This window comes from Metopolophium dirhodum, chromosome 1, assembly GCF_019925205.1.
Source record: "Metopolophium dirhodum isolate CAU chromosome 1, ASM1992520v1, whole genome shotgun sequence".
Classification (NCBI taxonomy): domain Eukaryota; kingdom Metazoa; phylum Arthropoda; class Insecta; order Hemiptera; family Aphididae; genus Metopolophium; species Metopolophium dirhodum.
In genome coordinates this window covers 127,532,641-127,545,446 of record NC_083560.1, presented here as the reverse complement: position 1 = coordinate 127,545,446, position 12,806 = coordinate 127,532,641, and the positions used below count along the sequence as shown (strand labels likewise).

Genomic DNA, 12,806 nt, shown 5'->3' with positions numbered 1-12,806 from the left:
AATAAATATTTCAAAAAAGTATTCAATATTAAACAAATGTTAAATTTTCATAGATAAAAGATTTTTATATATTATATAATTCCTAATAAATATTGGTTGAACCCTTTGTATAATTATTAATCAAAGTAAAAAAAAAATATTTAATCAATATTAAATAATTAATATTTATAAATTTATATTTATTTATGATTTTGTAATGGTTAATTAATGTACCATCAACGTTAACTTACATTGAATACGAGGAAAACAAATGTTAAATAAATATAAAATAAACAACTGCAATTAATAATAATTAACATTTTATTTTCATTAATTAATATTATACAATCAAAAATTAAGTACACATAATATAAAAATTAAATGAGGAATTAATGTCTAGGTATTGTAAATTATAATATATAAATACTTTTTTAAATAAACCTGCACTGTATATGTGCTCAAAAAGAAAATAAACAGTTAAAAATAAAAGAAATTCCAATCTAAAAAAAAAAAAAAAATATTATTCAATATATCATTGTATAAAATATATTATTTATTTTAAACTTTTAAGTTTTAATATATTTAAATCGCTTAAAAAAAAAATATTCCAACTTGGATTAAAAAAAAATTGATACAGCTTTAAATAAAAGAATTAGTATGGATGATAAAAAATATAAAGGTTAGTTTTTTTTTTCAATTTGCCTCTTCAAATTAAATGGAGCTTGAGCAAGTACATACTTAATAATATCTTCCATTTCATTTTGAGTACTGTGTTTAAACTTTTCTTGAGTTTTGATGGCATCTAAAAATTAAATAAGAAAGTTTTAATAATAGGTATAAATATAGCATATAAGTAGTATTCATTATACATTATAACTAAACAGAAATTACACATTAGTGTGTTTAACTTATTTTTGGTTAAGAGAAAAGATTATATTTATGTTGAATGAGGATATATAATATATTCTTCCTGATGGCCATTTATATAACATGTTAAAACATATGCATTTATATGTTTACAAATCTGCAAATAGTTTTACTAAAATTTATGTGTGTACATTATTATAGTTATTTATTTTATTGCATGTAAACTATTAGTTATCTTAAATTTTGATTTAATAAGATATATTTTACACATTTTATTTTAGTTATAAAATGAATTATATTTATATAATAAATGAACATTGTTATTATTATATTGTACCTGATAATAAAATATCATATTAATAAATGATTATAGTAGTTATGTAGCCTGAGCATGTATTATCTGCACTATTGACTTACAAATTTTACTAAATTAAGCATCATGGGTACACCCACCCATACATTTTTAAAAACCATTGCTTAAAAATAATCATCTTTTCCCTACACCACTGCCTACTACACAATAAAATCAATAGTTATATTATATAATTATTATGCATCTTACCAAATATTACTGAACAAGTTGCTAAATTTGAAAATTTCTGTTTTCCTTTTTTCCCTGTATAAGAGAAGTCTTTCAGTAACTCATCTTTAAATAACTTAGCCATAAGCCTTTTTACCATCGATTTAACATTTTTTCCACCAATATAAGATAGTTCATTCACCTAAAAATATGTAAATATATTAAAATAATTGTAAAGGCAAAACTCTCAAATTTCAAAACTAAGGAAATAAATGAAAATAAAAACAACTTATCCTTTATACTTTAATAACTGAGTAAACAAATATTAGACAGTAGGTATACATATAAGAAACTTGGCCATGATCTTCCAAGTCCTTAAGAGGATGCTACCCATGCATTTGTTGTCTCCGTCTTACACACATACGAAATACCAAAATTTTGTTCACTAGTTTCAATAGTTTTGATATTAGAGTGAGTTGACCTATTATTAAACTTTTAGGTAAGAACATTCTCTGTACTTAAGCGTTGGCGATTTTTAAATTTTTTCATTTTAAAGCAAAATATGGGTATGTGAAATATCAAAAATTAAAAATGATCATATCTCTCTTGAAAATTAAAATACATATTTAGTAAAAGCCAACGCTTAAGCACAAATAATGTTATTATCTAAAAATTGTATAAAAGGTCAATTCACTCTAATATCAAAACTATAGAAACTAGTGAACACAATTTTGATATGTCGTACGTGTGTAAGACAGAGACAACAAATGCATGGGTAGCATCCTCTAAAATTATACGACAAATATATCCATGATAATCATTTTACTTAGTTGCTTTTTTTAGAAATATTTATAGGTATAAAATAATAGCTAGTATTTTTAATAGTATTATATAATATTATTATGAATACCTAGCGTATTATAATATTATTTAGCACAGAACTTTTACTTGTTTCTTCGATTACTCTAAAATTACTATACTTATTTAGTTACAAAAATTAAATTATAATTAATTAAAACTCAATATTTCAACCATTTTATAAGTAAATCAAAGATAGTTTAGTTTCTTACCAAGTTTATGCGGAATGTACCTTCTCCCAAAATATTATTTTCCAATGTATCAAGATCTGCCATATTATCGATGGGTAACGGACAAGTCATATCATTTAATAATGATGAGGATATCCCATTCATAGAAGAATCTTTTGTTGGCATGCTATTTAAACGTATTTCAATAAAATCAAGTCTTTGAGCCATATCCCTTTGATTGTTTATGATACGTCTTAATTCATGTTTGATAAATGTCAACATATGTAAAGTTTCTTTTTGATAATCTGTGCCTGTATGAAATTTGTAAATATAAATATAAAGTATATTTTTAAATCAAACTGAAGAATTACCTAGTGGTGTACTATTTTTAACAGCTTCTGTAGATATGTCTAATAGTTTAGGTGTTCTGATACATACTTCTGAACTTCTTTCATCTGTTAAAATATAATTGAAATTTAAATAAATAAATAATAACTTTATTGTTAAAAAAAATAATATTTACCAAGATGAACATCAGAAGATTCTAATTGAATTTCAATGATTTCTTCATTACTATTAATTTTATCATAATAGTTTAAATTAAATGTTGGTACTGTAAAAACAAAACATGATTATATATAATACATCTATCCTATTGATATAAATCATTTGTAGCAATTATTAGTGAATAACAAATACATTATGACTTACCATCATTCTTATACTTATCAGTCAAATTTGATGGTATGTCATAAGACAGCTGTTTAACTATCGATGGTCTTTGTTGATTTTTCAGCACTTTAAAAAAAATATTCATATATATTATACGTACAAAATAACATACAATAGATATTTATTTATTTATTATAATACATTACAAGTAAAAACTTACTTTTCAACTTTTTTGGAGAAGGAGACCAACCTGCATATTTTAATGTACGATCAGACTTATTACTTTTATTGAATTTTTCATCATCAGAATCTAAATAAAATAATAATTGTGATACATAAGTGTTATAAATTAAAATATACAGATATATTATTATTTAATTAGGAGAACAAATAAAATTAATAACCTGAATACTCGGGACAATCTGAATATGACTGGTTATTGGTTTTTACTTTTAATTTTCTCTTAGACTTTAATTCACCAATATCTGACAGGTCACTTTGATTACACCCTTTTTCTGCCAAATTATTAGCTTCTCCAAATGATTCTATAGTATAAAAAGGTATCAAATTTTAAAAGTATTTAATAGTTAGGAATTTTGTTATCAAATAATATTTTTTACTGATATTTTTTTTAAGAATTCTTGCTTCATGGTAATCAAATTCAATTTCATTAGGAATAGTTTTAAGTTGTACAAATTTCTTAATCAAAGCTCTGTTTTTTGGCCACGCACAAGTTCCATTCTTTGTGAACCAAAAACTGGGTACAGGTTCTACAGAGTCATCACCATAAAAGTGAACTACTGAATAGGTTGCCATATTCTAATACTATAATAATACAACAATAAATAATGTTTGTTAAACAATAAATATCATAGCATAAATTACAATTTATAAGGATACCTATACATATTATTTAGATATTATCAATTATTCAATATATATAAATATTATATTAAGTATTTTATCAACTCAGAATTTGTAATAATAAAAAGTAAATAAAATATATAATAAGATCAATTTATTTATGGTTATATGTTATAACATACACATAAAATTAATAATTGTATTACAAATAATAATCAAATAACATCAAGAGTATGTAAAATGGGGTATGCTACATTATTATTATCATTATCAATTAATATCATATACTTAGAAAATTCTGTTAACTCTACATCAATTGTTGTGTAATCTTCAGATAATTCATCAACTAATGCTATACCTAACTTTAAGCTATTAATAGGTTTTTTAAAGTAACAACAAATTTTATTAAATTGTTTAACCAAAAATACATTTCTACCATTAATAGAATCTTTACAAATATTTATAACTTTAAAAATACATAATTTTTTATCATAATCAAACCCTATATAACAATCAGAAACAGAATTTATATCTATTTTAATTCTATTTTTAACAATTATTTGGAACTGAGAGGTAGTAAAGTGTTCAAGTAAAGGTCCATTAACATGCTTTTTTTTGTATATTATTTCATTGCATGGATTGTTTAATTTACATTCACTAAAGGTTAAAAATTCTTGATAGCGTTTTATTACTTGCTCTAGTGGTCTCTCATGTTTTCTTACCATTTTTTTCAAAAACTTCATGTAGTTCTCAAATGGAAAACAAGAGCATTCCTCTAAGGAGCCAAATTTCCTATAATCATCTACAATATGGATTAATCCATGGATATTTTGAGATGAAAATTGAGATCCATAAATTTCTTCAAACTTTTCAACAAAATGTATCAACATTTTTTTACTAAAATTTACCAACTTTTCAGTACTATTAGAAGATAATAGAATTCTAAAGGCTACATGTAAACATATAAAATGAATATAACATTCATCCAATAAAATTCCTTTTAGCACTATAGGTCCAGTATAAAGTAAGAACTGTCTAAACTCGGTTGCTTTCCATCTCACTACATCATTTAATCCCCGAGGTTTTCTTGAAAAATCAACAGTTACATATTTTTTATTAAATAAGAGACGATTGGTAACTATATTTGCATATCGGCTTTGTATGCGAACATGTACAGGAGATTTTTTAAATATACCCAACCATAATAAAATCAATTTCTTAACAACACCTAAGCATACTAAATGCATATAATCAATACTGAAATCGTCCACCATATTTATATAAGGTATTTCAGTTAAAATTGATATTGTATTGCCTATATGATGTTCATCATCAATACGGTTTATAAAATCTAAATGAGTTCTATTGCGAAAATTTGTACCTAGAAAACACATGGTATTATTTATACGTTCACCTTCAACGGTGCATCTTGGACAGGAATAATATCCAACATGACCTTTGGTGCATAAAATAAAACTCTTGGCTGGAGTATCACAACAAAATGTATCTACCTTCACATACTTTTTACCATAACCAGTATCCAAACCATTTTCTGCTAAAAGTTTAAGTTCATCAACAAAATTTTTTAAAAATAAATTACTGTTTTGTGGTTTTTCTTTCCCCCAATAAAGACCAATTATGAACACATTAGATTTAAAAGAACTGTACCGAGCATATGCGAGAATTGGCCAAAAGGCGCTTGAGGAACTTTTTGTCAAAGGCAAACCATCAATGCCAACAACCAATTTAATTATATTTTTTTTAATAATTGAAAAATTACAATGAGATTTTAAACCATTTGCAATACCAAAATGGTAATAATATCCTGATTGAACAGTTTGAATTTTGTTAGGTTTATTAGGTGTCTTCAACACCGTTCTAGCATCAACAGGAAAATAACTAAAACATTTATGATTTTTTAAAACCTTTAATAAAGAAGATAGTGCAGATAATGTAATATTATGTTCAATTGTCCAATTAGCAATAAGTTTAAGAATAGAACATTGATCATCATATAAAATATTATTAGCATTTGTTAAACATTCATCATTTGAATCGGAGCTACATGATTCATTTTGTAGATCACCATAATCAGATATGTCTACATTATTGTTATCAAAATTAATACTTGAAAAAGGAAAGGTAGATGTATCAATACTAAGACTGTTAGAAAGGTGATCATCATTACCAATTACGCTGGGAGATGGTCTAGCATGGCTTTCTACAACCAAATTATTACCATTATCTTGGGATGTACTTGATTGTGGGAAAAAGTTTAATTGTTCTTGATTTTCAACAATAAAATCAATAGTTTCCATATCGTTCAAATATCTTCTACGCTTAGTAGATTTACTTTCAGATTTACTAGACATATTTGTCATTAAAATAAAATAAAAGAATGACTATTATTATATGTATAATATATTATAGAAAAGTCCTACTAGTGTAAATAATAGTAGATATGAAAACACTTTACTACCTACCAGCTAACTTCAAACTATTAATAATTTATTGTAAAACAAATAAATTAAACTTATTACTAACTTAAATAAAATTTACATTGAAAATAATATAAAAATAATACTGTGTACCTATATTTTTGTTGGCGTCTGGAAACTTATATAAATATAATAAATGATAAAAGCATAATATGCTAATATACAATTTCTATAATAATTATACTTCAATACCAAGCATTGAATTCATCAGCAACAGTATACTGCAATTTTCTTTAGGGTAACTAATTTATTAAAAAAAAAAAAAAAAATTATCTACTTAATATTTTATTGTAAATTTAATTTGTTTATTCTTACCAAAATCCCAATTGATATAAATTAATAATTTATCGTGGCGTCTGAAGCTGTAAATTTATAATTTTTAAGTTGTTAAAAATATAAATTATTGACATAAATGTACTATGTTTATAGGTACATTACAATCGTCAACTTGCGAATATCTCAATTTTTACTTCATCCAATAACCTTTTTAAAAGGAAAAACAAATTTATAGTTAACTGTAAATTGTAATTAAAAATTTGTACGTCCAGAGTATTGTTACCAATAGCAGACTATTCCAACTCCTATCATTAATATTAATTCTGAACATAATATGATTTATATATTATATTATAATCTTATTACACTATCAGCTACTTACACCACCATGGCTAGTACTTAAACATTTTAGGTATATTATATATTTATAAGTTATCAAACAACTTGCTTAAGTAATAGCCAATAGGTATTAATATATTTTATATTTAAATTAATTCAATTTAAGAACACTATATTATATACATTTTGTATTTACATATTTTACAGATTGTAGCAACGGTCAAAATGTGTAGGTAACCAACAAAGTTAATACACAAACAATAAGCTTATAGTGAAAGTAGGGAGTCCAACCACAATAATTAATTTATATAATTTTACATTGTTACATATTAATATACTTAGTAAAACAAATGAATTACTTAATAATATCACCTGCAGTATAATGAAACTGGCCCGTCACTATATATTTATAACATATTACATAGAAATAACAATATACGTAATACAAAATGTAATACCTATTTGTTTATATTAAATAACTTATTATTTTTATGCTTAACTATTCATTCTGATTCTGTCTACATCGTTTTAGTAGGTGATTACAATAATTTATACCTAATATTAATAACAATTAACAATAATGAGCACGATAATAAAAACTTAAGTATACTTACCAAAATGTAGACAAACATGTGTTCGTGAACTGTAAACTGCAGATATTTTTTATATTATGACTTCCATCGTAAAAAACGAACGACACAATAAAACGTACAGTATAATAATTATTAATTATTACAAGTGACGAATACGTATGTTGAATGTTTTATGTTAAAATGTAAAATGCATTTAGACAAGAATACTTGGTTAAATCTGCAATGTAATTGTAATTATTTGACATTTGTATCAGTGTATGTAATATGTATGTCCGATGTCGTATTGTCGATTGTCGTGTGAGTGCGTGACAGACGGCCGACGGCCAACGAACGCCGTGCCCGAACGATAAACATGGGCAGTGCGGAGTACGGTGGACGCAACGGTCGTTTATGGTTTTCCCCGCAAATTACTTATAAATTATAATTCAACAACAACAGATTTCTATATTTATAACTTAAAATAGACAATATTGTTAAGCCGCCGAACCTTTTGCAAACCGTTTGTGACGTCCAAATTTGTACCAAGTTTGCTAGAAGTTGGTCAAAAAAAACCGACGGTAAATGGATTCGTGCGAACGGTTCGCAAATAGTTCGCACTTCGCAAGAGGTTCGGCTCGCTAATGCAGTGTACGCAGCTTAATAATTTACTATATTTTACAACTATTTTAAACAGTATCATCTCCTACAAACTGAATTTTGAATATTGTATTGTAATATTATAATTTGTACGTCTTAATGGCTAATACTTACAAAAATAACAATGAATATTCTGATACCTACATTTAAATAAAACAAATGTAGAACAATCCGCATCTATAGTATAGATTCTAATATTCTATACGCTTTTAACCTGCATTTAGTTAATTGCATTTCTTAATAATAGCGAGTATAATAATTCCTTACCTTTGATACACGTAGTCTGCAACTACTGATACAGAGATCATAAAATAAGTAAAATACCTATAGGTATACTGTTTTAAAACCAATTAAATAAAATCACAAGGAACCTGAGGTAGGTCTTACTCTTACATATTTTACAACTATATAAAATACTTAGGTCTTAGGTACTAGAACGTCTAGATCAAGTCTGTATCAAGATATTAAATGTACCAAACTTGAAACTACCAACTCAAAGTTGTTAAGTTAGATAAAGTATCTTAACTCTTTATGACGCAGTTAGTATAGTAATAATTAAATCAATAAATCTATATTAAAATATGGATATTAATAGAAAAAATCAATAATATTCACTGTAATAATGTTTAAACTTTAAATTTCAAACCCAGACAACACAAAACAAATTTTTATACCGAACCAGATTTTTTCTATATTCACCTAATGAACAAATATGCAAATTCATAAAGTCCCAATCCTTGCAGCAGGTTATCAGATTTATATATTTAAATTGTATAAATACAATCAAAAATCGATAGGGTTATTAAAAATTAATAATAAAAATAATGTCTATCAATTAAATTATTGCGACAAAACATTATATTTTGTATTAATCTCTATCGCTGCCATCTATGATTTTATTATAATATTATAATTATATCAATATATTTATATATTTTCATTTGTTCAAAATATAATATAATAAAAATTTTACATAATTTTAAAAATTATAAAACATAATAAAAAGAAAAAGATAGATTTTTCTGTATAATATAAATATATATTTATACAGTTATTATATAGGTACCAGCTACTATACTTTGAGTAGGTAATTATAATAATATATAAAATAGAAATTAATAGTAAGAGTCGATTGTACCTATACGGCTAAACATACGCCTGCAAAGTGCAAACATTCCCTTTTATTATCATAGATAAAAGGTAATATAATTAAAATATATATATATATATACCTATATATAGGCGACTACAATTTATAATTATATACAGGCCCGTATTTAGGGGGGGGCCAGGGTGGGCTGCAATTGCCCCTCTCGTGAAATTTTTTGGGGGCGATAAATTTTAATGGACTTTTTTATTCAGCCCCCCCCCCCGCGCTGCGGGTGGCCTTGTCCCCCCTCCTCATTCTGCCACAAAATGGGGTGGGGTGGATTTTTATAAGTGCCCCGGGCGCCTAAATTCTAAATACAGCCCTGATTATATAACATAGAAATTGAAGCATTTTTAACTTAATATCAATATAATATGTTAATATTTAATTTAAATTAATTTGTAACGATATTTAAACATTAAATAGTAGTTGAAAATAAAAATATTTATTCCAAACAACACAAAACCAACAATTAATTTTAAATATAAATATTGGATAAACGTCTAATTTTAATTTTAAATAGTTATTGAAACACAGTATATTTAATAATTATTAAATTTTAAAACTTATTAAACCTCATATATTAATTGAAAATAAAATATGATTATTTAAATATTTAATAATGATTGATAAATATTTTGGTTACAATCAATAAAAATTAATATATATTCAATATTGTTTCAACTATAAATTTTAAATATTTGAATTTAAATCAAATAAAAATATTTATACAATCGTATTGATTAACAATTGCTGTGTGGGTTGTGTAAAATCAAAAAAAAATGGGTTGTATTCAAAAATATTCTTCGACTAACTATACTCGTATCTCAATATATATGCATTGTTATGCATCAAAAATGTTTTCTTCTCTACTTTAGATTTTTATATAGTATGAATCATAAGATATCTTAACTCTATATTCATTTGCATAAATTCATAACAAATAATTCTGTGGTGTTTGGGTAAAGGGGGTTAAGTCCATATTTGGTAATGTTGAGTAAACGCATTTGAAATTTTGAAAATTTATTGAGAAAAATCTTTTATTCCATTTGAAGAAGACCTAAATGTATTTAATAATTTAACTTCTTGTCAAGCTATATTTCTAAATATTAATATAATGAAATAAATAATCTTTTAAAAAAAAAAATAAAAAAATATTTTTTTATTGAGTTGACTCTTTTTACCCGAATTTTTTTCTGACTTATTTCCAATAACACATTAAAATATTTTTAACATTTTAACAATACTTATATATTTTTATTATAGTATAGCTGATCCCGTGCACTTCGTTGCCCGTTAAATGTACCAGCTCTATATGACTCAAACTTTGTTCAATTCGTTATTTAATATTCGGTGTATGGTGTCCAAAATTTAAAAAAAAAATTTGAGCCAAATCGGACCAGCCGTTCTCGATTGATGAGGTAACGTACATTTTTCACCCTCCATTTTTGTATAAATAGATTATCATTGATTATATTAATCCACCGTAGGTGGAATACGACAAACTTAGTATAACTTTGATACTTTAGAGTTGAATCATACACTTACGTACAAATAGCACGGGGTCCACGATCTACCGCAGATAGATTGCCTACCTGATAATATACTGCTGCGAATCAGAATTTTTATTCCGGGTAACGGAGAAGTTAAGATAAATTGTATAGACGTTGTTGTTGTTTTTGGCCATGTCACCAGGTGTGCACTTAAGAGACCATAACTCCGGAACAACTTATACCACAGCGTACAAACTTCACAGAAACCATCTACATATCAATCTTAATATGCACTGAAATTTTTATCGAAATCGGTTTGGTGCATCTTGAGTTATACAATTTATTCAAAATGTACACTTTTTTTTATATATATAGATTATAATACAAAATCCTAACCTAACCTAACCGTACTAATATCAGATGAATAAAAGAAAACCAAATTTAACCATTTTTAAATTAGCCTGCCTTCTTCCCAGAGGTCTAATCTACACAAAAACATTAATTTATATATCTATACTTTAATATATAAAGCTGTAGAGTTTGTTTGTTTGAACGTGCTAATCTCAGGAACTACTGGTTTGAAATGAAAAATTATTTTCTTGTTGTCCATTCATCGAGGAAGGCTATAGGCTATATCATAACACCACGCTACAACAAATTTATAGAAGCCTGGGGAAGTGCTCAAACAGGAATTTTGAGATTTACGGTGGAAGTGTTTGTTTATATAAAGGTCGCTCTATTGGTTTATAGAAGAATAATATTATTTTTATCTATATATATAACCCACACCAACCATTAAAAAACAAAAATGTCTATCGTAAATCTCAAAATTCCTGTTTGAGCACCTACCAGGGGTGATCACTTCCCTTTTTAAATTAGCCTATGACACTCACAAAGAATGTGGCTTTGTATTGGTGAAAGAATTTTCGAAATCGGTTCAGTAGTTTCGGAGTTTATCCCCAACAAACAATCAAATCTTTCCTCTTTATAATATTAGTATAGATATAGATTATAATCAACTTTAACATTAAAATTATTTATTTTAGATATCATATTAGGTAAATATAAACAATTCATTTTTTTTTGTTTCCATGGTAATTTATTATTATAACATAATTATAATTTTTTATAACACAAAAAATAAATTGTATCCTTTTAAATAAAGAAATTAAATAAAAATCTTTTTTACCTTATAATTGAAAAAATAACATTTTGACACTACTTAGTCTTTCTTATTTTTTATAATAATAAATAACAATATCAGAATATTAATTTAATTTTAAACTTATATTATAAGTCATCAAGACATATCTGGTCTATTTGGGATTTATCAGTTGATACATTTTTATAAAAATCATGGAAAACTGTAAAAATAAACTGTAGCAGAGAAAGTAAGTCTTTTTTTTTGGCTTCGGTGATTGGAATTGGTTTAGTATATGTTAGAGGGGGAATAAATGAACTACGAGCTTGTCCTTGTTTAAGTAGTTTCAGGTACTTAAATGGTTCTAAAACATCTAGTGTATCTTTATATTGCAGAGTACCAAGATTGTCTTTAGTGTATCGAAGCCATTTTACTGGTTGCCATTTCAATTTTTCTCCAACATTGTTTTTTACATTTTTTATTTGCAATGTAGATTATAGTAATGCAAAATATTCATAGAAATCATTGAGCTCCATTTGGATCACTTTAAATGGTCTTTTTTTCCCTGTTTTCCGGACCAATTGCAACACGTGTATCAGAATACAAAGTAATATGAAATACTTGGGGATCAATATCATATAAATGTTTAGACAGACAAGATGCAATTTGATTAGCTAATCATGGCTTGTCATGGAAACAGTTTATATTTTTATTGTATTGCATTATTAATCATCTCGATAAAAGCATGGA

At 25.5% G+C, this 12,806-nt stretch overlaps 1 protein-coding gene across 1 annotated transcript; it reads right to left on the bottom strand.

Moving 5' to 3' along the window:
• Positions 1–582: 582 nt before the first annotated feature.
• Positions 583–8,532, bottom strand: LOC132937022 (uncharacterized). The gene is made up of 12 exons (XM_061003846.1): positions 7,658–8,532; positions 6,744–6,911; positions 6,522–6,670; positions 3,687–3,891; positions 3,471–3,611; positions 3,287–3,376; positions 3,106–3,192; positions 2,918–3,007; positions 2,766–2,849; positions 2,437–2,705; positions 1,409–1,568; positions 583–781 (listed from the first exon to the last, which is right to left on the bottom strand). The coding sequence occupies exons 4-12, from the start codon at positions 3,880–3,882 to the stop codon at positions 660–662; spliced, it is 1,239 nt and encodes a 412-aa protein (XP_060859829.1). The 5' UTR covers positions 3,883–3,891; positions 6,522–6,670; positions 6,744–6,911; positions 7,658–8,532; the 3' UTR covers positions 583–659.
• Between the last annotated feature and the right edge of the window lie 4,274 nt (positions 8,533–12,806).